The sequence below is a fragment of the Labrus bergylta genome, chromosome 24 (genome assembly GCF_963930695.1).
Source record: "Labrus bergylta chromosome 24, fLabBer1.1, whole genome shotgun sequence".
NCBI classification, from domain to species: Eukaryota; Metazoa; Chordata; class Actinopteri; order Labriformes; family Labridae; genus Labrus; species Labrus bergylta.
Genome location: NC_089218.1, coordinates 2107994 through 2135220, shown reverse-complemented (window position 1 = coordinate 2135220; position 27227 = coordinate 2107994). Strand labels below are relative to the sequence as shown.

General features: G+C 49.2%; 1 protein-coding gene across 1 annotated transcript; it reads left to right on the top strand.

Moving 5' to 3' along the window:
* Positions 1-3145: 3145 nt before the first annotated feature.
* LOC110002582 (cyclic nucleotide-gated channel cone photoreceptor subunit alpha-like) lies at positions 3146-26745 on the top strand. The gene is made up of 8 exons (XM_065952247.1): positions 3146-3449; positions 20781-20834; positions 20965-21048; positions 23922-23978; positions 24336-24530; positions 24843-24944; positions 25029-25135; positions 25218-26745. The coding sequence occupies exons 2-8, from the start codon at positions 20785-20787 to the stop codon at positions 26576-26578; spliced, it is 1956 nt and encodes a 651-aa protein (XP_065808319.1). The 5' UTR covers positions 3146-3449; positions 20781-20784; the 3' UTR covers positions 26579-26745.
* Positions 26746-27227: the final 482 nt, after the last annotated feature.

Sequence of the window (27227 nt, the reverse complement as noted above, 5' to 3'; positions counted from 1 at the left end):
TCAATAATGAAGTTTCCTTACTCAATACACCCTTAATCTTTTGTGTCTCCCTTCTTTAAGCATTATACGGTGTGGTTAAAACTTAAACTGGGATAATAGAGTTTGAAGAAATATCCTGGTATACGCTGTGACACATAATCAGTGATGTACCCTGCGTTCATCGGGTGTTTAGGGTCTCACATCATCAGGCACCCTCCCTCAGGTGACCCAGCCAGGGTTGATCAGGCTTTTGCTTGTGTCCCAGCAGCTTTGGCCCACAGGTCGGACCTCTTCATCCTAAACCCCCTTAGAGGCCCTCTCTGCAGCCTCAATGGCAGTTTTGACGGCTCTTCATTTTGCAGCCACTTTGATGCCAAGCAGTGTAAAGCCTCTGCATCCCACCTGGAAGAGACAGATGTAAGCACCATGTCTGGCCTCAATGAAGTTGAGGTAATGTAGTCTGGGAACTTGATCTGCCTGCCCAGGTTAACTCGTAGCTCCCAGTCAGAAGATCTTTTTATTCTAATGTGTATTATCACACAGACTCCTTCATGTCTACTCTCTTATAATTCATATCTGCTGCATTTTGTCTCAAGAGATCAAATCTGAATGCATGATCGAAGGAAACTGGTCTGCAGATTCTTTCATCCCTTTTTTAATTAGAGTTAATTAGAGTTCAACTCCAGCTTCATAAACAGAAAATCAAAGTCAGTGCACAAAGGCTGAATGTAGATTCAAGCGTGTTGACGAGTGCCAACAGGAGAGAAATCCCGCCCCAAGAGTGAACTGAGAGTGTCATGCATTTAATTTACACGCTGATTAGGAGCACCTGAACGCACCGTCAGGATGGACTTTGATCTGCGGAGGTGAACTGAGCATCCGTCTGAGGGATGCAGGAGTCTCCATGACGCGGAGCTCCTGTGGGGGTTCGGGACAGATCACCGCTGAGGCTGTGATGAGTTTAATGAATTTAATTGGACGAGAGCGTCCTGTCAGCAGCTCGTTAACACGTCAGCAGCTCAGGGAGTTTTCACACGCTGAGTCAGTTTGATTTACTGACACAAACGTCCACAGACAGTCCTGAAAGAAACACGGAAGACAAGAGAGACATGTGTATATTTCTAATCGAATATGGAAAAGGAGAATATCCTGAAATGTCAGAGAGGGAAATGTGGAGAGGAGGTGAGGTTCAGAGCATCCTTACATCACCATGAACTCAGGGAGACTCTGGAGACAACAAGCTGAACACACACAGCTGCTCCTAGATTAGAAACGCTCTGGAGACCACAGATTATCTGCAGGACACCTCCAGCGTCATGACAGGTGACAGAAGTGATCTGCAAGGGAGCAAATGAGACCAAATTAATACATGCTGAGTTTTTTCTCTTGATAACAGCCTCAGTCCTCGAAATCCGAAAACACACTAAAAGGACCAACCAGTAAAATGTGTAGTGACTGAAATAATAAAGTGACCTTACTATATGATCAGTTTGCCAGATATGAGAGCAGTTATCAGGTCAACAGGTGTTGCAGCGATGGAAGCGGAGCAAGAGAAGTGGTTCAGATAGAAGTGATTGTACCCGACCTAAAAAGCCTCTGCATGTTTCTAATAATATTTAGGAGATTTAAATAAACGTTGTCAGAGTAAAACAGTCTGTGACAGGATCCCTCTGTGATCTTCACTGTTCTCCGTCTGCTGAACAAGAAGCATCAGCAGATTAACTTTAATCTCATTAACACCTGATAATCTGACTCTGCTGCTGTGATGCTGCTCTCCCGCCTCACCTGCACATGTAAAAAAACAACACAAACATGTAGAATCTGAATGTGTTTCAGGTTTGTCTGTGAGAACGTTTCAATTTAAACACGTTCTGATTATTTCGGGGAATAAATGTCCTTAAATTAGGTAAATATACGACTGAATGTGTCATTTCTGTCCTCGAACATTTCAACATGTAAGAAAAATAAAATTTTAAGAAGCGTCCGCTCTCACAGCAGTGAGGTTTTACTATGAGCTGTCTCTGAGGTGGACAGCTGTCTGAGGACATGAGGAGACGAGAAGATGGAGGAGGAGACTAGGAGAAGGAGGAGACATAGATGAGGAGAAGACAAGGAGCAGGAGGGGTGCGATGCTCGTCAACAGGCAAAGCAGGAAAGGGCTTGGGAGCCCAGACCAGTAGGGGGCCCTGTAGGGCTGACTAACTTTAAACCAAAGCAGCAGGCCAAAATGTGCAATTTTTTTAGCCCCTCAGGGGGCTCCATCTGACAGCCCTCACTCTTGTTGCCACGCTGATAGCTGGTTGGAGGGCCCCCCCTGACAGTCTCTAGGATAGGCACAGGGGCTGGAGGAGGAGGAGTCTGATGTCTCACTTTAGCTCCACTCTCTAAGAGGATCAGCTCAGAGGAGAAGAGATAAAAATAAAGAGAGAGAGAGAGAGAGAGAGAGAGAGCTCGGATCAGACATGTTTACCATCACAGAAATGTTCAAAACAATGACAATCAAATCAATCTGGTTTGATGAGGAAATAAAAACACCTTAAAAAAACTAATCAAATGCAATCATCAAAGATCAAGGAGTCTGCTGTTCACGCCTCCCCATTAAGGTGTTTGAAGCCCCTTTCTCCCTTGTAAAAAGCAGCACCTCACATAATTTCACAGTTACCTTGAATCATGCATGCACCCTGCTGTTAGAAAATCACTCACTAGCTAAAAGGACTCTATAAAAACATCTCAGAGGAAGCTTTCTTTAGAAATCACCTTGTTGTGTCGCTCACAGGAAGCAAATCATTAGATGTTTTTGGCCCACAGAAACTTTTTCATATAGTTCAAGGCACTGTTGGAACCCCTCTCCCTTTTTTTTTATTGATGCTGCACAGCAGGAAGTAAGAACTATATAAGTTCCTAGAACCGCGTTGCAATGAACCTCTATGCATTCCCTATGGCCCACAGTAACCTGTGTTCACTATTTTAATATACAATATAATTTGTCTAGATCAATAAATACAAATTTCAGGCGACCCCACATGGAGTCAGGACCCGGAGGTTAGGAAAAAGTAGCTCAGAAATCACAAACATAAACAACACGGCAAAGAATAAGTGTGTGAAAACATAATCAGGGATATACACCTCGGTTTGTGTCGTCACGTTAGTCTGAGATCTGTTTCCTCGAGTCTGCTCTGTTAGCTGATTCTAGAAACACTCCCCCCATCCTCCTCCTCCATCCTCTGTGGGAGGTGCTGCAGAGAGTAAGAACACAGAGAGTCAGAGTCTCGTCCGCGGTAAAACATGAATGATGTGTGCACCTCTTTAAGAAGACTTTAACTTCTCTTCAGCTGGATCTTAACGTCTGATGAAGCTCGGGTCCGTCTGTTTTTAATGTGGGGAAACAAGAACAAACAGATGAGTGAAATGGGATTCATTCAGACTCTTCCTCACTGACTTACCTCCTCATCTTCATCGCTCACATTCAGGTAAACTCAAACATGAGACAGAAGACACATATTTAAAGTACAGTGAGAACTTTACTCTGATATTCTGAGTTTTAAGAGTCACGGCGGCGAGCAGGAAGTCTAATTTGAGCCTCTTTAATCTGCAGAGGATTTGAGTTAACGCTGCTGAGGAGAAACGTGCAGAGCTAATAGGACTATGGAGCAGTTTGACTGTCAATCACTTCATCAGTTTTCTGTCTGTGAAGGAGCAGGACTCTTGTGAATGTAGACTTGTTATAACTGTGTGTGTGCGCAGTGTCCATGTACTGTATGTGAACCGGCCAGAGTCTCTCAAAGGGAATCAAAGATCAGAAAAGTGTCAGAATCATGTCCTGTGATTTAATCAATCAATCATTATTTGTATAGCGCCAATTCATAACAAGAGTTAAATCAAAAAACTTCACAAAGAGCATATGGGATAATATGCAGGAAGGATTTCTCCTTTGTATTTCTCGCGTTCCTATTGTCCACACAACCTTTCTGCTGAGTTGGACGCCGAAGCAGGCCATGCATCAATATGGATAACAGTGGTTGTGGGGTTGGCACTATCAGATGGTGGTTGCTTTGCATTAGGTGGTGGTTGTGACACAGTCCGATGGTGGAGGCTGGGAGAAAGCTGGCGGTGGTCAGGATGAAATGGTCCGATGGTGGTGGATGGGTGTCAGACGGCAGTGGTTGGGACGGGGGTTGTTTTATTGAGAAGCACTTTGTGACGTCTGCTCTTGAAAGGGGCTATAGAAATAAACTTTTACTTGCTTCATCGTATGGTGGTTGTGGGACGCCACAGTCGGATGGTGTTGGCTAGGCGTCGGGTGGTGGTTGTGGGATGACACAGTCCAATGGTGGTGGCTGGGCATGAGTTGGCGGTGGTCAGGATGAATCTGAATGATCCCAATCTGATGGTGGTGAATAAGCCTCAGGTGGTGGTTGTGGGAAAAAACAGTCAGAGGGTGGTGGCTGGATGTCGGGTGGTGTTGGTTGGGATGAAATGGTCCGATGGTGGTGGATGAGCGTCAGGCGGTGGTCAGGATGAAATGGTCCGATGGTGGTGGATGAGCGTCAGGCGGTGGTTGGGATGAAATGGTCTGATGGTGGTGGATGAGCGTCAGGCGGTGGTTGGGATGAAATGGTCCGATGGTGGTGGATGAGCGTCAGGCGGTGGTTAGGATGAAATGGTCCGATGGTGGTGGATGAGCGTCAGGCGGTGGTTGGGATGAAATGGTCCAATGGTGGTGGATGAGCGTCAGGCGGTGGTCAGGATGAAATGGTCCGATGGTGGTTGATGGGCATGAGTTGGCGGTGGTCAGGATGAATCTGAATGATCCCAATCTGATGGTGGTGAATAAGCCTCAGGTGGTGGTTGTGGGAAAACACAGTCAGAGGGTGGTGGCTGGATGTCGGGTGGTGTTGGTTGGGATGAAATGGTCCGATGGTGGTGGATGAGCGTCAGGCGGTGGTCAGGATGAAATGGTCCGATGGTGGTGGATGAGCGTCAGGCGGTGGTCAGGATGAAATGGTCCGATGGTGGTGGATGAGCGTCAGGCGGTGGTGGATGAGCGTCAGGCGGTGGTTAGGATGAAATGGTCTGATGGTGGTGGATGAGCGTCAGGCGGTGGTCAGGATGAAATGGTCCGATGGTGGTGGATGAGCGTCAGGCGGTGGTCAGGATGAAATGGTCCGATGGTGGTGGATGAGCGTCAGGCGGTGGTGGATGAGCGTCAGGCGGTGGTTAGGATGAAATGGTCTGATGGTGGTGGATGAGCGTCAGGTGGTGGTTGGGATGAAATGGTCCGATGGTGGTGGATGAGCGTCAGGCGGTGGTTGGGATGAAATGGTCCGATGGTGGTTGATGGGTATGAGTTGGCGGTGGTCAGGATGAAATGGTCCGATGGTGGTGGATGGGTGTCAGACGGCAGTGGTTGGGACGGGGGTTGTTTTATTGAGAAGCACTTTGTGACGTCTGCTCTTGAAAGGGGCTATAGAAATAAACTTTTACTTGCTTCATCGTATGGTGGTTGTGGGACGCCACAGTCGGATGGTGTTGGCTAGGCGTCGGGTGGTGGTTGTGGGATGACACAGTCCAATGGTGGTGGCTGGGCATGAGTTGGCGGTGGTCAGGATGAATCTGAATGATCCCAATCTGATGGTGGTGAATAAGCCTCAGGTGGTGGTTGTGGGAAAAAACAGTCAGAGGGTGGTGGCTGGATGTCGGGTGGTGTTGGTTGGGATGAAATGGTCCGATGGTGGTGGATGAGCGTCAGGCGGTGGTCAGGATGAAATGGTCTGATGGTGGTGGATGAGCGTCAGGCGGTGGTTGGGATGAAATGGTCCGATGGTGGTGGATGAGCGTCAGGCGGTGGTTGGGATGAAATGGTCCAATGGTGGTGGATGAGCGTCAGGCGGTGGTCAGGATGAAATGGTCCGATGGTGGTTGATGGGCATGAGTTGGCGGTGGTCAGGATGAATCTGAATGATCCCAATCTGATGGTGGTGAATAAGCCTCAGGTGGTGGTTGTGGGAAAACACAGTCAGAAGGTGGTGGCTGGATGTCGGGTGGTGTTGGTTGGGATGAAATGGTCCGATGGTGGTGGATGAGCGTCAGGCGGTGGTTGGGATGAAATGGTCCGATGGTGGTGGATGAGCGTCAGGCGGTGGTTGGGATGAAATGGTCCGATGGTGGTGGATGAGCGTCAGGCGGTGGTTAGGATGAAATGGTCCGATGGTGGTTGATGAGCGTCAGGCGGTGGTCAGGATGAAATGGTCCGATGGTGGTGGATGAGCGTCAGGCGGTGGTTGGGATGAAATGGTCCGATGGTGGTGGATGAGCGTCAGGCGGTGGTTGGGATGAAATGGTCTGATGGTGGTGGATGAGCGTCAGGCGGTGGTTGGGATGAAATGGTCCGATGGTGGTGAATAAGCCTCAGGTGGTGGTTGTGGGAAAACACAGTCAGAGGGTGGTGGCTGGATGTCAGGTGGTGTTGGTTGGGATGAAATGGTCCGATGGTGGTTGATGGGCGTCAGACGGCGGTTGGGACGGTGGTTGTTATATTGTGAAGTGCTTTCTGACGTCTGCTCTTGAAAGGTGCTATATAAATAAACTTTTATTTACTTTACAGTCTGGTGGTTGTGCTTATGCGTCAGATGACGGTGGTTGTGGGCCGACACAGTCCAATGGTGGTGGCTGGGCATGAGTTGGCGGTGGTCAGGATGAAATGGTCCGATGGTGGTGGATGAGCGTCAGGCGGTGGTTGGGATGAAATGGTCTGATGGTGGTGGATGAGCGTCAGGCGGTGGTTGGGATGAAATGGTCCGATGGTGGTGAATAAGCCTCAGGTGGTGGTTGTGGGAAAACACAGTCAGAGGGTGGTGGCTGGATGTCAGGTGGTGTTGGTTGGGATGAAATGGTCCGATGGTGGTTGATGGGCGTCAGACGGCGGTTGGGACGGTGGTTGTTATATTGTGAAGTGCTTTCTGACGTCTGCTCTTGAAAGGTGCTATATAAATAAACTTTTACTTACTTTACAGTCTGGTGGTTGTGCTTATGCGTCAGATGACGGTGGTTGTGGGCCGACACAGTCCAATGGTGGTGGCTGGGCATGAGTTGGCGGTGGTCAGGATGAAATGGTCCGATGGTGGTGGATGAGCGTCAGGCGGTGGTCAGGATGAAATGGTCCGATGGTGGTGGATGAGCGTCAGGCGGTGGTTGGGATGAAATGGTCCAATGGTGGTGGATGAGCGTCAGGCGGTGGTCAGGATGAAATGGTCCGATGGTGGTTGATGGGCATGAGTTGGCGGTGGTCAGGATGAATCTGAATGATCCCAATCTGATGGTGGTGAATAAGCCTCAGGTGGTGGTTGTGGGAAAACACAGTCAGAGGGTGGTGGCTGGATGTCGGGTGGTGTTGGTTGGGATGAAATGGTCCGATGGTGGTGGATGAGCGTCAGGCGGTGGTCAGGATGAAATGGTCCGATGGTGGTGGATGAGCGTCAGGCGGTGGTCAGGATGAAATGGTCCGATGGTGGTGGATGAGCGTCAGGCGGTGGTGGATGAGCGTCAGGCGGTGGTTAGGATGAAATGGTCTGATGGTGGTGGATGAGCGTCAGGCGGTGGTCAGGATGAAATGGTCCGATGGTGGTGGATGAGCGTCAGGCGGTGGTCAGGATGAAATGGTCCGATGGTGGTGGATGAGCGTCAGGCGGTGGTGGATGAGCGTCAGGCGGTGGTTAGGATGAAATGGTCTGATGGTGGTGGATGAGCGTCAGGTGGTGGTTGGGATGAAATGGTCCGATGGTGGTGGATGAGCGTCAGGCGGTGGTTGGGATGAAATGGTCCGATGGTGGTTGATGGGTATGAGTTGGCGGTGGTCAGGATGAAATGGTCCGATGGTGGTGGATGGGTGTCAGACGGCAGTGGTTGGGACGGGGGTTGTTTTATTGAGAAGCACTTTGTGACGTCTGCTCTTGAAAGGGGCTATAGAAATAAACTTTTACTTGCTTCATCGTATGGTGGTTGTGGGACGCCACAGTCGGATGGTGTTGGCTAGGCGTCGGGTGGTGGTTGTGGGATGACACAGTCCAATGGTGGTGGCTGGGCATGAGTTGGCGGTGGTCAGGATGAATCTGAATGATCCCAATCTGATGGTGGTGAATAAGCCTCAGGTGGTGGTTGTGGGAAAAAACAGTCAGAGGGTGGTGGCTGGATGTCGGGTGGTGTTGGTTGGGATGAAATGGTCCGATGGTGGTGGATGAGCGTCAGGCGGTGGTCAGGATGAAATGGTCTGATGGTGGTGGATGAGCGTCAGGCGGTGGTTGGGATGAAATGGTCCGATGGTGGTGGATGAGCGTCAGGCGGTGGTTGGGATGAAATGGTCCAATGGTGGTGGATGAGCGTCAGGCGGTGGTCAGGATGAAATGGTCCGATGGTGGTTGATGGGCATGAGTTGGCGGTGGTCAGGATGAATCTGAATGATCCCAATCTGATGGTGGTGAATAAGCCTCAGGTGGTGGTTGTGGGAAAACACAGTCAGAAGGTGGTGGCTGGATGTCGGGTGGTGTTGGTTGGGATGAAATGGTCCGATGGTGGTGGATGAGCGTCAGGCGGTGGTTGGGATGAAATGGTCCGATGGTGGTGGATGAGCGTCAGGCGGTGGTTGGGATGAAATGGTCCGATGGTGGTGGATGAGCGTCAGGCGGTGGTTAGGATGAAATGGTCCGATGGTGGTTGATGAGCGTCAGGCGGTGGTCAGGATGAAATGGTCCGATGGTGGTGGATGAGCGTCAGGCGGTGGTTGGGATGAAATGGTCCGATGGTGGTGGATGAGCGTCAGGCGGTGGTTGGGATGAAATGGTCTGATGGTGGTGGATGAGCGTCAGGCGGTGGTTGGGATGAAATGGTCCGATGGTGGTGAATAAGCCTCAGGTGGTGGTTGTGGGAAAACACAGTCAGAGGGTGGTGGCTGGATGTCAGGTGGTGTTGGTTGGGATGAAATGGTCCGATGGTGGTTGATGGGCGTCAGACGGCGGTTGGGACGGTGGTTGTTATATTGTGAAGTGCTTTCTGACGTCTGCTCTTGAAAGGTGCTATATAAATAAACTTTTATTTACTTTACAGTCTGGTGGTTGTGCTTATGCGTCAGATGACGGTGGTTGTGGGCCGACACAGTCCAATGGTGGTGGCTGGGCATGAGTTGGCGGTGGTCAGGATGAAATGGTCCGATGGTGGTGGATGAGCGTCAGGCGGTGGTTGGGATGAAATGGTCTGATGGTGGTGGATGAGCGTCAGGCGGTGGTTGGGATGAAATGGTCCGATGGTGGTGAATAAGCCTCAGGTGGTGGTTGTGGGAAAACACAGTCAGAGGGTGGTGGCTGGATGTCAGGTGGTGTTGGTTGGGATGAAATGGTCCGATGGTGGTTGATGGGCGTCAGACGGCGGTTGGGACGGTGGTTGTTATATTGTGAAGTGCTTTCTGACGTCTGCTCTTGAAAGGTGCTATATAAATAAACTTTTACTTACTTTACAGTCTGGTGGTTGTGCTTATGCGTCAGATGACGGTGGTTGTGGGCCGACACAGTCCAATGGTGGTGGCTGGGCATGAGTTGGCGGTGGTCAGGATGAAATGGTCCGATGGTGGTGGATGAGCGTCAGGCGGTGGTCAGGATGAAATGGTCCGATGGTGGTGGATGAGCGTCAGGCGGTGGTTGGGATGAAATGGTCCAATGGTGGTGGATGAGCGTCAGGCGGTGGTCAGGATGAAATGGTCCGATGGTGGTTGATGGGCATGAGTTGGCGGTGGTCAGGATGAATCTGAATGATCCCAATCTGATGGTGGTGAATAAGCCTCAGGTGGTGGTTGTGGGAAAACACAGTCAGAGGGTGGTGGCTGGATGTCGGGTGGTGTTGGTTGGGATGAAATGGTCCGATGGTGGTGGATGAGCGTCAGGCGGTGGTCAGGATGAAATGGTCCGATGGTGGTGGATGAGCGTCAGGCGGTGGTCAGGATGAAATGGTCCGATGGTGGTGGATGAGCGTCAGGCGGTGGTGGATGAGCGTCAGGCGGTGGTTAGGATGAAATGGTCTGATGGTGGTGGATGAGCGTCAGGCGGTGGTCAGGATGAAATGGTCCGATGGTGGTGGATGAGCGTCAGGCGGTGGTCAGGATGAAATGGTCCGATGGTGGTGGATGAGCGTCAGGCGGTGGTGGATGAGCGTCAGGCGGTGGTTAGGATGAAATGGTCTGATGGTGGTGGATGAGCGTCAGGTGGTGGTTGGGATGAAATGGTCCGATGGTGGTGGATGAGCGTCAGGCGGTGGTTGGGATGAAATGGTCCGATGGTGGTTGATGGGTATGAGTTGGCGGTGGTCAGGATGAAATGGTCCGATGGTGGTGGATGGGTGTCAGACGGCAGTGGTTGGGACGGGGGTTGTTTTATTGAGAAGCACTTTGTGACGTCTGCTCTTGAAAGGGGCTATAGAAATAAACTTTTACTTGCTTCATCGTATGGTGGTTGTGGGACGCCACAGTCGGATGGTGTTGGCTAGGCGTCGGGTGGTGGTTGTGGGATGACACAGTCCAATGGTGGTGGCTGGGCATGAGTTGGCGGTGGTCAGGATGAATCTGAATGATCCCAATCTGATGGTGGTGAATAAGCCTCAGGTGGTGGTTGTGGGAAAAAACAGTCAGAGGGTGGTGGCTGGATGTCGGGTGGTGTTGGTTGGGATGAAATGGTCCGATGGTGGTGGATGAGCGTCAGGCGGTGGTCAGGATGAAATGGTCTGATGGTGGTGGATGAGCGTCAGGCGGTGGTTGGGATGAAATGGTCCGATGGTGGTGGATGAGCGTCAGGCGGTGGTTGGGATGAAATGGTCCAATGGTGGTGGATGAGCGTCAGGCGGTGGTCAGGATGAAATGGTCCGATGGTGGTTGATGGGCATGAGTTGGCGGTGGTCAGGATGAATCTGAATGATCCCAATCTGATGGTGGTGAATAAGCCTCAGGTGGTGGTTGTGGGAAAACACAGTCAGAAGGTGGTGGCTGGATGTCGGGTGGTGTTGGTTGGGATGAAATGGTCCGATGGTGGTGGATGAGCGTCAGGCGGTGGTTGGGATGAAATGGTCCGATGGTGGTGGATGAGCGTCAGGCGGTGGTTGGGATGAAATGGTCCGATGGTGGTGGATGAGCGTCAGGCGGTGGTTAGGATGAAATGGTCCGATGGTGGTTGATGAGCGTCAGGCGGTGGTCAGGATGAAATGGTCCGATGGTGGTGGATGAGCGTCAGGCGGTGGTTGGGATGAAATGGTCCGATGGTGGTGGATGAGCGTCAGGCGGTGGTTGGGATGAAATGGTCTGATGGTGGTGGATGAGCGTCAGGCGGTGGTTGGGATGAAATGGTCCGATGGTGGTGAATAAGCCTCAGGTGGTGGTTGTGGGAAAACACAGTCAGAGGGTGGTGGCTGGATGTCAGGTGGTGTTGGTTGGGATGAAATGGTCCGATGGTGGTTGATGGGCGTCAGACGGCGGTTGGGACGGTGGTTGTTATATTGTGAAGTGCTTTCTGACGTCTGCTCTTGAAAGGTGCTATATAAATAAACTTTTATTTACTTTACAGTCTGGTGGTTGTGCTTATGCGTCAGATGACGGTGGTTGTGGGCCGACACAGTCCAATGGTGGTGGCTGGGCATGAGTTGGCGGTGGTCAGGATGAAATGGTCCGATGGTGGTGGATGAGCGTCAGGCGGTGGTTGGGATGAAATGGTCTGATGGTGGTGGATGAGCGTCAGGCGGTGGTTGGGATGAAATGGTCCGATGGTGGTGAATAAGCCTCAGGTGGTGGTTGTGGGAAAACACAGTCAGAGGGTGGTGGCTGGATGTCAGGTGGTGTTGGTTGGGATGAAATGGTCCGATGGTGGTTGATGGGCGTCAGACGGCGGTTGGGACGGTGGTTGTTATATTGTGAAGTGCTTTCTGACGTCTGCTCTTGAAAGGTGCTATATAAATAAACTTTTACTTACTTTACAGTCTGGTGGTTGTGCTAATGCGTCAGATGACGGTGGTTGTGGGCCGACACAGTCCAATGGTGGTGGCTGGGCATGAGTTGGCGGTGGTCAGGATGAAATGGTCCGATGGTGGTGGATGAGCGTCAGGCGGTGGTCAGGATGAAATGGTCCGATGGTGGTGGATGAGCGTCAGGCGGTGGTTGGGATGAAATGGTCCAATGGTGGTGGATGAGCGTCAGGCGGTGGTCAGGATGAAATGGTCCGATGGTGGTTGATGGGCATGAGTTGGCGGTGGTCAGGATGAATCTGAATGATCCCAATCTGATGGTGGTGAATAAGCCTCAGGTGGTGGTTGTGGGAAAACACAGTCAGAGGGTGGTGGCTGGATGTCGGGTGGTGTTGGTTGGGATGAAATGGTCCGATGGTGGTGGATGAGCGTCAGGCGGTGGTCAGGATGAAATGGTCCGATGGTGGTGGATGAGCGTCAGGCGGTGGTTGGGATGAAATGGTCCGATGGTGGTGGATGAGCGTCAGGTGGTGGTCAGGATGAAATGGTCCGACGGTGGTGGATGAGCGTCAGGCGGTGGTTAGGATGAAATGGTCTGATGGTGGTGGATGAGCGTCAGGCGGTGGTTGGGATGAAATGGTCCGATGGTGGTTGATGGGTATGAGTTGGCGGTGGTCAGGATGAAATGGTCCGATGGTGGTGGATGGGTGTCAGACGGTGGTCAGGATGAAATGGTCCGATGGTGGTGGATGAGCGTCAGGCGGTGGTCGGGATGAAATGGTCCGATGGTGGTTGATGGGCATGAGTTGGCGGTGGTCAGGATGAATCTGAATGATCCCAATCTGATGGTGGTGAATAAGCCTCAGGTGGTGGTTGTGGGAAAACACAGTCAGAGGGTGGTGGCTGGATGTCAGGTGGTGTTGGTTGGGATGAAATGGTCCGATGGTGGTTGATGGGCGTCAGACGGCGGTTGGGACGGTGGTTGTTATATTGTGAAGTGCTTTCTGACGTCTGCTCTTGAAAGGTGCTATATAAATAAACTTTTACTTACTTTACAGTCTGGTGGTTGTGCTTATGCGTCAGATGACGGTGGTTGTGGGCTGACACAGTCCAATGATGGTGGCTGGGCATGAGTTGGCGGTGGTCAGGATGAAATGGTCCGATGGTGGTGGATAAGCGTCAGGCGGTGGTCAGGACGAAATGGTCCGATGGTGGTGGATGAGCGTCAGGCGGTGGTCAGGATGAAATGGTCCGATGGTGGTGGATGAGCGTCAGGTGGTGGTCAGGATGAAATGGTCCGATGGTGGTGGATGAGCGTCAGGCGGTGGTTGGGATGAAATGGTCTGATGGTGGTGGATGAGCGTCAGGCGGTGGTTGGGATGAAATGGTCCGATGGTGGTTGATGGGTATGAGTTGGCGGTGGTCAGGATGAAATGGTCCGATGGTGGTGGATGAGCGTCAGGCGGTGGTCGGGATGAAATGGTCTGATGGTGGTGGATGAGCGTCAGGCGGTGGTCAGGACGAAATGGTCCGATGGTGGTGGATGAGCGTCAGGCGGTGGTTAGGATGAAATGGTCTGATGGTGGTGGATGAGCGTCAGGCGGTGGTTGGGATGAAATGGTCCGATGGTGGTGGATGAGCGTCAGGCGGTGGTTGGGATGAAATGGTCCGATGGTGGTGGATGAGCGTCAGGTGGTGGTTGGGATGAAATGGTCCGATGGTGGTGGATGAGCGTCAGGCGGTGGTTGGGATGAAATGGTCCGATGGTGGTTGATGGGTATGAGTTGGCGGTGGTCAGGATGAAATGGTCCGATGGTGGTGGATGGGTGTCAGACGGCAGTGGTTGGGACGGGGGTTGTTTTATTGAGAAGCACTTTGTGACGTCTGCTCTTGAAAGGGGCTATAGAAATAAACTTTTACTTGCTTCATCGTATGGTGGTTGTGGGACGCCACAGTCGGATGGTGTTGGCTAGGCGTCGGGTGGTGGTTGTGGGATGACACAGTCCAATGGTGGTGGCTGGGCATGAGTTGGCGGTGGTCAGGATGAATCTGAATGATCCCAATCTGATGGTGGTGAATAAGCCTCAGGTGGTGGTTGTGGGAAAAAACAGTCAGAGGGTGGTGGCTGGATGTCGGGTGGTGTTGGTTGGGATGAAATGGTCCGATGGTGGTGGATGAGCGTCAGGCGGTGGTCAGGATGAAATGGTCCGATGGTGGTGGATGAGCGTCAGGCGGTGGTTGGGATGAAATGGTCTGATGGTGGTGGATGAGCGTCAGGCGGTGGTTGGGATGAAATGGTCCGATGGTGGTGGATGAGCGTCAGGCGGTGGTTAGGATGAAATGGTCCGATGGTGGTTGATGAGCGTCAGGCGGTGGTCAGGATGAAATGGTCCGATGGTGGTGGATGAGCGTCAGGCGGTGGTTGGGATGAAATGGTCCGATGGTGGTGGATGAGCGTCAGGCGGTGGTTGGGATGAAATGGTCCAATGGTGGTGGATGAGCGTCAGGCGGTGGTCAGGATGAAATGGTCCGATGGTGGTTGATGGGCATGAGTTGGCGGTGGTCAGGATGAATCTGAATGATCCCAATCTGATGGTGGTGAATAAGCCTCAGGTGGTGGTTGTGGGAAAACACAGTCAGAGGGTGGTGGCTGGATGTCGGGTGGTGTTGGTTGGGATGAAATGGTCCGATGGTGGTGGATGAGCGTCAGGCGGTGGTCAGGATGAAATGGTCCGATGGTGGTGGATGAGCGTCAGGCGGTGGTTAGGATGAAATGGTCCGATGGTGGTTGATGAGCGTCAGGCGGTGGTCAGGATGAAATGGTCCGATGGTGGTGGATGAGCGTCAGGCGGTGGTTGGGATGAAATGGTCCGATGGTGGTGGATGAGCGTCAGGCGGTGGTTGGGATGAAATGGTCTGATGGTGGTGGATGAGCGTCAGGCGGTGGTTGGGATGAAATGGTCCGATGGTGGTGAATAAGCCTCAGGTGGTGGTTGAGGGAAAACACAGTCAGAGGGTGGTGGCTGGATGTCAGGTGGTGTTGGTTGGGATGAAATGGTCCGATGGTGGTTGATGGGTGTCAGACGGCGGTTGGGACGGTGGTTGTTATATTGTGAAGTGCTTTCTGACGTCTGCTCTTGAAAGGTGCTATATAAATAAACTTTTACTTACTTTACAGTCTGGTGGTTGTGCTTATGCGTCAGATGACGGTGGTTGTGGGCTGACACAGTCCAATAGTGGTGGCTGGGCATGAGTTGGCGGTGGTCAGGATGAAATGGTCCGATGGTGGTGGATGAGCGTCAGGCGGTGGTTAGGATGAAATGGTCTGATGGTGGTGGATGAGCGTCAGGCGGTGGTTGGGATGAAATGGTCCGATGGTGGTTGATGGGTATGAGTTGGCGGTGGTCAGGATGAAATGGTCCGATGGTGGTGGATGGGTGTCAGACGGTGGTCAGGATGAAATGGTCCGATGGTGGTGGAGCGTCAGGCGGTGGTCGGGATGAAATGGTCCGATGGTGGTTGATGGGCATGAGTTGGCGGTGGTCAGGATGAATCTGAATGATCCCAATCTGATGGTGGTGAATAAGCCTCAGGTGGTGGTTGTGGGAAAACACAGTCAGAGGGTGGTGGCTGGATGTCAGGTGGTGTTGGTTGGGATGAAATGGTCCGATGGTGGTTGATGGGCGTCAGACGGCGGTTGGGACAGTGGTTGTTATATTGTGAAGTGCTTTCTGACGTCTGCTCTTGAAAGGTGCTATATAAATAAACTTTTACTTACTTTACAGTCTGGTGGTTGTGCTTATGCGTCAGATGACGGTGGTTGTGGGCCGACACAGTCCAATGGTGGTGGCTGGGCATGAGTTGGCGGTGGTCAGGATGAAATGGTCCGATGGTGGTGGATGAGCGTCAGGCGGTGGTCAGGATGAAATGGTCCGATGGTGGTGGATGAGCGTCAGGCGGTGGTTGGGATGAAATGGTCCAATGGTGGTGGATGAGCGTCAGGCGGTGGTCAGGATGAAATGGTCCGATGGTGGTTGATGGGCATGAGTTGGCGGTGGTCAGGATGAATCTGAATGATCCCAATCTGATGGTGGTGAATAAGCCTCAGGTGGTGGTTGTGGGAAAACACAGTCAGAGGGTGGTGGCTGGATGTCGGGTGGTGTTGGTTGGGATGAAATGGTCCGATGGTGGTGGATGAGCGTCAGGCGGTGGTCAGGATGAAATGGTCCGATGGTGGTGGATGAGCGTCAGGCGGTGGTTAGGATGAAATGGTCTGATGGTGGTGGATGAGCGTCAGGCGGTGGTTGGGATGAAATGGTCCGATGGTGGTGGATGAGCGTCAGGCGGTGGTTGGGATGAAATGGTCCGATGGTGGTGGATGAGCGTCAGGTGGTGGTTGGGATGAAATGGTCCGATGGTGGTGGATGAGCGTCAGGCGGTGGTTGGGATGAAATGGTCCGATGGTGGTTGATGGGTATGAGTTGGCGGTGGTCAGGATGAAATGGTCCGATGGTGGTGGATGGGTGTCAGACGGCAGTGGTTGGGACGGGGGTTGTTTTATTGAGAAGCACTTTGTGACGTCTGCTCTTGAAAGGGGCTATAGAAATAAACTTTTACTTGCTTCATCGTATGGTGGTTGTGGGACGCCACAGTCGGATGGTGTTGGCTAGGCGTCGGGTGGTGGTTGTGGGATGACACAGTCCAATGGTGGTGGCTGGGCATGAGTTGGCGGTGGTCAGGATGAATCTGAATGATCCCAATCTGATGGTGGTGAATAAGCCTCAGGTGGTGGTTGTGGGAAAAAACAGTCAGAGGGTGGTGGCTGGATGTCGGGTGGTGTTGGTTGGGATGAAATGGTCCGATGGTGGTGGATGAGCGTCAGGCGGTGGTCAGGATGAAATGGTCCGATGGTGGTGGATGAGCGTCAGGCGGTGGTTGGGATGAAATGGTCTGATGGTGGTGGATGAGCGTCAGGCGGTGGTTGGGATGAAATGGTCCGATGGTGGTGGATGAGCGTCAGGCGGTGGTTAGGATGAAATGGTCCGATGGTGGTTGATGAGCGTCAGGCGGTGGTCAGGATGAAATGGTCCGATGGTGGTGGATGAGCGTCAGGCGGTGGTTGGGATGAAATGGTCCGATGGTGGTGGATGAGCGTCAGGCGGTGGTTGGGATGAAATGGTCCAATGGTGGTGGATGAGCGTCAGGCGGTGGTCAGGATGAAATGGTCCGATGGTGGTTGATGGGCATGAGTTGGCGGTGGTCAGGATGAATCTGAATGATCCCAATCTGATGGTGGTGAATAAGCCTCAGGTGGTGGTTGTGGGAAAACACAGTCAGAGGGTGGTGGCTGGATGTCGGGTGGTGTTGGTTGGGATGAAATGGTCCGATGGTGGTGGATGAGCGTCAGGCGGTGGTCAGGATGAAATGGTCCGATGGTGGTGGATGAGCGTCAGGCGGTGGTTAGGATGAAATGGTCCGATGGTGGTTGATGAGCGTCAGGCGGTGGTCAGGATGAAATGGTCCGATGGTGGTGGATGAGCGTCAGGCGGTGGTTGGGATGAAATGGTCCGATGGTGGTGGATGAGCGTCAGGCGGTGGTTGGGATGAAATGGTCTGATGGTGGTGGATGAGCGTCAGGCGGTGGTTGGGATGAAATGGTCCGATGGTGGTGAATAAGCCTCAGGTGGTGGTTGAGGGAAAACACAGTCAGAGGGTGGTGGCTGGATGTCAGGTGGTGTTGGTTGGGATGAAATGGTCCGATGGTGGTTGATGGGTGTCAGACGGCGGTTGGGACGGTGGTTGTTATATTGTGAAGTGCTTTCTGACGTCTGCTCTTGAAAGGTGCTATATAAATAAACTTTTACTTACTTTACAGTCTGGTGGTTGTGCTTATGCGTCAGATGACGGTGGTTGTGGGCTGACACAGTCCAATAGTGGTGGCTGGGCATGAGTTGGCGGTGGTCAGGATGAAATGGTCCGATGGTGGTGGATGAGCGTCAGGCGGTGGTTAGGATGAAATGGTCTGATGGTGGTGGATGAGCGTCAGGCGGTGGTTGGGATGAAATGGTCCGATGGTGGTTGATGGGTATGAGTTGGCGGTGGTCAGGATGAAATGGTCCGATGGTGGTGGATGGGTGTCAGACGGTGGTCAGGATGAAATGGTCCGATGGTGGTGGAGCGTCAGGCGGTGGTCGGGATGAAATGGTCCGATGGTGGTTGATGGGCATGAGTTGGCGGTGGTCAGGATGAATCTGAATGATCCCAATCTGATGGTGGTGAATAAGCCTCAGGTGGTGGTTGTGGGAAAACACAGTCAGAGGGTGGTGGCTGGATGTCAGGTGGTGTTGGTTGGGATGAAATGGTCCGATGGTGGTTGATGGGCGTCAGACGGCGGTTGGGACAGTGGTTGTTATATTGTGAAGTGCTTTCTGACGTCTGCTCTTGAAAGGTGCTATATAAATAAACTTTTACTTACTTTACAGTCTGGTGGTTGTGCTTATGCGTCAGATGACGGTGGTTGTGGGCCGACACAGTCCAATGGTGGTGGCTGGGCATGAGTTGGCGGTGGTCAGGATGAAATGGTCCGATGGTGGTGGATGAGCGTCAGGCGGTGGTCAGGATGAAATGGTCCGATGGTGGTGGATGAGCGTCAGGCGGTGGTTGGGATGAAATGGTCCAATGGTGGTGGATGAGCGTCAGGCGGTGGTCAGGATGAAATGGTCCGATGGTGGTTGATGGGCATGAGTTGGCGGTGGTCAGGATGAATCTGAATGATCCCAATCTGATGGTGGTGAATAAGCCTCAGGTGGTGGTTGTGGGAAAACACAGTCAGAGGGTGGTGGCTGGATGTCGGGTGGTGTTGGTTGGGATGAAATGGTCCGATGGTGGTGGATGAGCGTCAGGCGGTGGTCAGGATGAAATGGTCCGATGGTGGTGGATGAGCGTCAGGCGGTGGTTAGGATGAAATGGTCCGATGGTGGTTGATGAGCGTCAGGCGGTGGTCAGGATGAAATGGCCCGATGGTGGTGGATGAGCGTCAGGCGGTGGTTGGGATGTAATGGTCCGATGGTGGTGGATGAGCGTCAGGCGGTGGTTGGGATGAAATGGTCTGATGGTGGTGGATGAGCGTCAGGCGGTGGTTGGGATGAAATGGTCCGATGGTGGTGAATAAGCCTCAGGTGGTGGTTGTGGGAAAACACAGTCAGAGGGTGGTGGCTGGATGTCAGGTGGTGTTGGTTGGGATGAAATGGTCCGATGGTGGTTGATGGGCGTCAGACGGCGGTTGGGACGGTGGTTGTTATATTGTGAAGTGCTTTCTGACGTCTGCTCTTGAAAGGTGCTATATAAATAAACTTTTACTTACTTTACAGTCTGGTGGTTGTGCTTATGCATCAGATGACGGTGGTTGTGGGCTGACACAGTCCAATGGTGGTGGCTGGGCATGAGTTGGCGGTGGTCAGGATGAAATGGTCCGATGGTGGTGGATGAGCGTCAGGCGGTGGTTGGGATGAAATGGTCTGATGGTGGTGGATGAGCGTCAGGCGGTGGTTGGGATGAAATGGTCTGATGGTGGTGGATGAGCGTCAGGCGGTGGTTGGGATGAAATGATCCGATGGTGGTGGATGAGCGTCAGGCGGTGGTTAGGATGAAATGGTCCGATGGTGGTTGATGAGCGTCAGGCGGTGGTCAGGATGAAATGGTCCGATGGTGGTGGATGAGCGTCAGGCGGTGGTTGGGATGAAATGGTCTGATGGTGGTGGATGAGCGTCAGGCGGTGGTTGGGATGAAATGGTCTGATGGTGGTGGATGAGCGTCAGGCGGTGGTTGGGATGAAATGGTCTGATGGTGGTTGATGAGCGTCAGGCGGTGGTCAGGATGAAATGGTCCGATGGTGGTGGATGAGCGTCAGGCGGTGGTTAGGATGAAATGGTCTGATGGTGGTTGATGAGCGTCAGGCGGTGGTCAGGATGAAATGGTCCGATGGTGGTGAATAAGCCTCAGGTGGTGGTTGTGGGAAAACACAGTCAGAGGGTGGTGGCTGGATGTCAGGTGGTGTTGGTTGGGATGAAATGGTCCGATGGTGGTTGATGGGCGTCAGACGGCGGTTGGGACGGTGGTTGTTATATTGTGAAGTGCTTTCTGACGTCTGCTCTTGAAAGGTGCTATATAAATAAACTTTTACTTACTTTACAGTCTGGTGGTTGTGCTTATGCGTCAGATGACGGTGGTTGTGGGCCGACACAGTCCGATGGTGGTGGATGAGCGTCAGGCGGTGGTCAGGATGAAATGGTCCGATGGTGGTGGATGAGCGTCAGGCGGTGGTCAGGATGAAATGGTCCAATGGTGGTGGCTGGGCTTCAGGCGGCTGTGGTCAGGATGAAATGGTCCGATGATAGTGGATGGGTGTCAGACAGCGGTGGTTGGGACGGGGGTTGTTTTATTGAGAAGCCCTTTGTGACGTCTGCTCTTGAAAGGGGCTATAGAAATAAACTTTTAACTACTTTACTCTACAGATGGCGATGGATGGGATGAAATGGTCCAATGGTGGTTGATGGGCGTCAGATGGCGGTGGTTGGGACAGGGGTTGTTATATTCTGAAGCGCTTTGTGACATCTGCTCTCGAAAGGCACTATATAAATAAACTTTTACCTACTTCGTCAGATGGTGGTTGTGGGACGCCACAGTCGGATGGTGGTTGTGGGATGACACAGTCCAATGGTGGTGGCTGGGCTTCAGACGGCGGTGGTTGGCATGAAATGGCCCTATGTCCAAACATAATGTTTTACTTATCAAGCTTCTCTCCACATCTGCAGGCTGATGGAGAGTCAGGATCAAACATCTTCTGTGGGGTCTGGTCTGCGCTCCAGGTGAGTCTGGATGGATGTATAGTCACATCATGACATCAGATCCATCCTACAGGTGTTACACGTGCTCATCTTAACCTCCCCTCATTTCACCTATATGCTGTAAAAGGTTGCTGTGATCTTTTTTTCTCAGGCTGTCAAATATGATGACATTTGGGAGGAGCAGCGTCGCTCCTGCGGGGTCTGAAAACGAGCAGACAACGAGGAACAGGAGCAGGTGAGCTGCACACTTGCTGCAACCACATCATCACACCTCAGAGGAGAACGTTACTGCAGGACTTTACGATGCACGTCTGAAAGATGAAGGCTGCAAAACAAGCAATAAAAGCACATGTAACTAGACAGGAAATTAAATCTCCATCAAATTTCAGGCATTCACAGCTCCGAGTCAGACTCAATCAATCCCACCAGTATTTAAAAGATGTTGTGCTTGCAAAGTCAAGATACACCTGAAATAGAAAGATTATTACAACCCCTGTCCAGATCCGTGTGTCTGAGCTGCCCGTATGTACATGTAGTATCAGGCCTGTGTGCACGCTCCCGCAATGCGTCTCTCTCTCCCTCGCAGGCTTGGGGAGCGCAAAACATTAAAATATTTAATTAATATTTCCATAATATTATTTGGTTACGGAGGGACATGCTAAATGATAAAACCTCAGTGTATGAGCAAGTTTAGAAGTAGCCTATAACTTTGCAGGAAATATTATTGATTAATATTGATAATTAACTGATATAAACATGATTTAAACTCTTAAATAGTGATCACGGAGGCACTGAGAGACAGAGGCAGACAGGTGAGAGTCTGTAAGTGAGTCAGGGAGAATTCAGCTGAACAAAGTGAAGCAGTAAACTTGTCTGTTTTTTTTAATTTTATCTATTTATGAGATTAAAAACCTAAAGGGATCAAAGGTGTTAATGGCTGTTTGAATCTCCAGAATGTGAGAATAGGCAAACACACAAGTGTTGCCATAATACACCTGGTAGTAATAAACCTGAAATCTCTGTATTACAGCTCAGCATGGGAGATGAGCTGGTAAGAGGTCGACTAAAATCTTGGATTTGAATGGAACAAGTAATTTACTCTTTCAATCTGATTAAGGTGCAGAGAGACCAAGTTATCTTATTTACCATTGCACTTAGTTATAAACACAATGTAACCCGATATTCACATGAAAACCTTACCGTGCCACAGAGTTCAACATTTGTAACAAACAACTCATTAATTCACAAGAAAGGCATGGAAGGCGCAGTGGTGCAGCGGTGCAGTGGTTAGTGCGCACGGCCTGGGTTCACTTCCCACCTGTGGTTTCTTTCCCGCATGTCGTTCCCCACTCTCTCTCCCTGATTTCCGACTCTATCCACTGTCCTATCTATCCATTGAAGGCACAAAATGCCCAAAAATAAATCTTAATAAAAATAAATAAATAAAAAAGGCACGGAAAAGAAAATTATAAACCTTGCACTTCACACCTGTGATTTATAAACTCAGTTTATTTGGTAAAAAATAATAATAATAATAAAAAAAATTAATAATAATAAAAAATAAAATAATAAAATAAAATAAAATAAAATAAAATAAAATAAAATAAAATAAAATAAAATAAATAAATAAAAAATGTTTTATTTGGTAAAAAAAATGTTGGCGCGCTAGTTGGAGTTCATAATAATCCTAATTTTAATGTTTGTCATTACCTTAATATTTACAGTCTAAAGTCAGTACTCACGGTTCCTTTGACCCATCTTTGTATTGCGTGACGAGAAACCCTCCCACTGCACATGCGCAGTCGGTCGTCCTCAGCAGTTCCGAGTCCTTCGGCTAAAGCTAAGCTAAGACCAATGAACTTCTGCATATAAAAAAATAAAATAATAAATAAACTCTAAATAAATAAACTCACACACAGTCCATACTTACTCAGAAACTCTGTGCTGAAAAATATTTTCTCCCTACACAAAATATTCTCCTAATTAACTCATGCAGAAGAGTGAGCTAATTAGGATAATTATCTTGTAACTTTGTCACAGTTTACCATTACTTCGTGACTTTACCGACAGAAATTAATAGAAAACAGCTCAATTTTCAATAAAGTAAAAACATTTTTTGTCAAAAGACTTCAAAAACAACAAACCGTAACAAACTGAACCGCTATCTTCCTTTGTCCCGCCCCTCTCATTTCTCCCGCCTCACATCGTCACACCTGATTGGTCAGAAAAACCGGCTCTCACCTAATGAGTGACAGCTGTCTAACCCAGTAAATAACTGTCAACTGTGCATGATGGGTTCATGGACATCTCGGAATTTACAATTTTTACAATTATGACGTGATGTAATGAAGGGAAACTCTCCAAACACATTTGAGCACACATTTTCTGAAAAGTGGAGCAGGGGAACAACTATGGAGGACTAAAAGTGCCAAAATGAAATATGTAATAAATATATAAATTAAATCATTAAATGTGTCATCAATTATTTAATATTGGAAATAAATCTACAAATATATAAATAAATATATAATTATTTAATTAATTAAATGCATGTGTTATTAAATAATTAAATAATTATTTAAATGTGTAATAAATTATTTAAAATTGGTAATATATAAATAAATTAATAAATAATTTAGGAAATGCATAAATAATTAAATAAATGTTTAAATCATTATTTGAAATGTATTTATCTATTTATTCTACTCTTTATTTAATTATTTCATGTTTCCTGCTCCAGCAGTGCATCATGAAATAATTGTATCTGTCATCCTCTCCCATCAAACTCTGTGGCGGGATTAACGCTGATCGAGTCACAAACATAGACTGTAAATATTGCAAACCATTGCTTTGGTCTGCAGGGTTGCCAGACTAGGCGGTTTCCTGCCAAACAAACAAACAAACAAACACGGCAGCAATCACAGACAATCATCATTGTCTATTGTTTGTAGACAGGCTAGTCACATATTAGTGTTAGAAACATGGTAAAGTGTATTTAGCATAATAGGTGACCTTTAAAAAGCTCTTATTTTTTGTACACTTAAATGCAAAATATGAATAAATAAACAGAATGTGTATTTATTGTTTATATATTTTTTCCTCCTCCAGAGATATCCAGACGTCTCAGGCTGCACAAAACATGAACAACAGCAACAACAATGACGGGTGAGATGTGGATCCTCTCTGTCCTGAATCACACAACTTACATACATTTAAATATAGTGCAAAACTTATATACTATATGTACATGATTATGAGTACTGTGTCCAATCACTTCCAGTCATTTTATACAGTTAACACTTATAGATATAGAGTATTTTAAGGAATAAAATACATGTGCAATTTTGTATCTTACTTGTTTTATTTGGTTTGTTGTCAATTCACTTAATCTAAAAGCTGTAAAGTGATGATGAAGAGACTTTGTTGTGTCACAGTGCCCCCTTCAGGCTGCATGGCATTACTGCATGACATCACAAGTAGATAAAACTTCAAGTATCTTGTGTTTTTTGGGGATGTTTATAGAAAGAAAGACGAGAAGAAGGATGAGAAGAAGGATGAGAAGAAGGACGAGAAGAAGGATGAGAAGAAGGATGAGAAGAAAGATGAGAAGAAGGACGAGAAGAAGGACGAGAAGAAGGATGAGAAGAAGGACGAGAAGAAGGACGAGAAGAAGGACGACAAAAAAGATGCCAAGAAGGATGATAAAAAGGAAGAACCGTGAGTACTACATAATGTTTTCCAAGTCATAAAATGTAAAAAAATTATATTTTTGCATCATAAATTTAAACACACTCACTTCAAATTCTGCCTTGAAAGTTTTTGTGCATCAAGTTTCATGTTTTTATAAAAATGGGCAGCAGCAGGAATTAATATTTTCTAAAATGGAAGGTTGTGCAATTCAATCTGGACAAGCGCTGTTGTCAATGATGTACTTCCGTCTCATAGCTTGAACCAAAAACTTTCGTCAGGACCTTTTTATGTTTAGTGCAGACACGATTCTTACAAAAACAAATTCCTTTTCTCATTCAGAAAAGAAGTGTGGATCTTGGACCCTGCCACAGATATGTACTACTACTGGCTGTGCACCATTTCCATCCCGGTCTTCTACAACATGATGTTACTTGTAGCCAGGTGTGTTCCTCTGTCATTTTGTCATGTCCTTTTCTATTTCATGGTATTTTCAGATGTTTGTAACTTGTTATTTCGCCCCTGCAGGTCTTGTTTTAATGAACTGCAGTACAAAAACACAGAAACATGGATGGCTTTGGACTACACATCAGATTTCCTCTACTGCATTGACACCTTTGTGAGATTGAGGACAGGTAAGTGACCGGACGTTCCTTGAAATTTCTGATTATATGTGTTTGTATGTGAATTCTGAGCATATTTGTTGTGTCTTAACAGGTTTTCTTGAGCAAGGACTTCTTGTGAAAGATGAGAAAATCCTGAAAGAGAGATACATGAAGACACGTCAGTTTAAATTAGACGTCATGTCAATGATTCCCACTGATATTATCTACCTCCAAATCGGAATTGACAACGCAGAGTGGAGGTTCAACCGCCTCTTCAAGTCCGCCCGTCTCTTTGAGTTCTTTGACCGGACTGAAACCAGAACCAATTTCCCCAACATCTTCCGAATTGGCAACCTCGTCCTGTACATCATCATCATCATCCACTGGAACGCTTGCCTCTACTTTGCAATCTCCAAGGTGCTCGGCTTCGGCTCGGACACCTGGGTTTACCCGAGCATGGACAATGCTGAATATGCTCGCTTGGCAAGGCAGTACATCTACTGCTTCTACTGGTCCACTCTTACCCTGACCACTATCGGAGAAACGCCTCCCCCAGTCCGAGACATCGAGTACTTCTTCGTGGTGGCAGACTTCCTCACTGGAGTTCTGATCTTTGCTACGATTGTCGGAAACGTCGGTGCCATGATTTCCAACATGGGCGCCGCACGTGTGGAGTTCCAGGCGAAGATCGACTCCATCAAGCAGTACATGCAGTTTCGAAAGGTCACCAAAGACCTGGAGGTGAGGGTGGTTAAGTGGTTCGACTACCTGTGGACGGAGGAGAAAACCTGCGACGAGAAGCTGGTGCTGAAGAATCTGCCGGACAAGCTAAAGGCTGAGATAGCCATTAACGTCCATCTGGAGACCCTGAGTAAAGTGCGGATCTTTCAGGACTGTGAGGCGGGTCTGCTTGTTGAGTTGGTCCTGAAGCTTCAGCCTCAGGTGTTCAGTCCTGGCGACTACATCTGTAAGAAAGGGGACATTGGGAGGGAAATGTACATCATCAAAGAAGGAAAGCTTGCTGTAGTTGCAGATGACGGGGTTACTCAGTTTGTGGTCCTAAGTGATGGCGCGTACTTTGGAGAAATCAGCATCCTAGGTATCAAGGGCAGCAAAGCGGGAAACCGGAGAACCGCAAACATCAGAAGCGTGGGCTACTCCGATCTGTTCGCCCTCTCCAAGGATGATCTCATGGAGGCACTCACCGAGTATCCAGACGCCAAAACGCTCCTGGAGGAGAAGGGAAAGGCCATCCTGATGAAAGACAACCTCATTGATATGTCGCTGGCCGCTCTAACGGACGCCAAAGACTTGGAGAACAAAGTCAACGCGATCGAAGCCAGTATGGAGATCATGTCGACCAAATTTAGAAAGATGTCGGAGCAGTACGAGTCTCACCAGCGTAAACTGAAGCAACGACTCAAAAACATGTCCAATGAGGTCCGAACCCTCAGGTTTGATGAAGAGATTTGAATAGAGCTCACCGCAAAGTTTAGGGACGATTCAGCTTCATGAGTTTTATTCTTGGACAAACCTTGCTGGACAAATGCCACCTCCTGAAAGTTGATCGTTTGAATGTGGGACGTCTTAACAAAAATATCAAAACTGTCTGATGCACCAATAGGGTACAATAACTACAATTTAATCTTGTTTCCTTGTTCTTGGATTTATACTGATTTCACTATTTTGCACTGATATTTTTAGATGTGTGAAAATGTTGGCTTATATCCTACACATTGTTAGCACTGGGAAAAAAGTCAGAAGGAAGGGAATCTTTTGCGGTAAAATGCAAATGCTTCATTTGGGATCAGCAGCTTCATGTATATTAAAAATAAAATCCTGGAGATGTTAGGTAAAGTTTGCCTAGAATTCTTTGTAAAATGAAGCCCACTTATCATACCAACCAGAAATAAATACTTCCATATGTGATCGTAAACAGAAGTATTACACTTTTGGACTTTCTTTCATGATATCTGAAGTATCTACCTTGGGGTTTTTGTAATCTTTAAGAGAGCCTTTAGACCAAAGCATTAGCTCGTCTTTGGACTGCAGGATTCTTATCCGTTGTGGACAAAAAGTCATCTTAGCGTTTAGGTTTTGTATGAAGTTTCTAAGAGCTGGC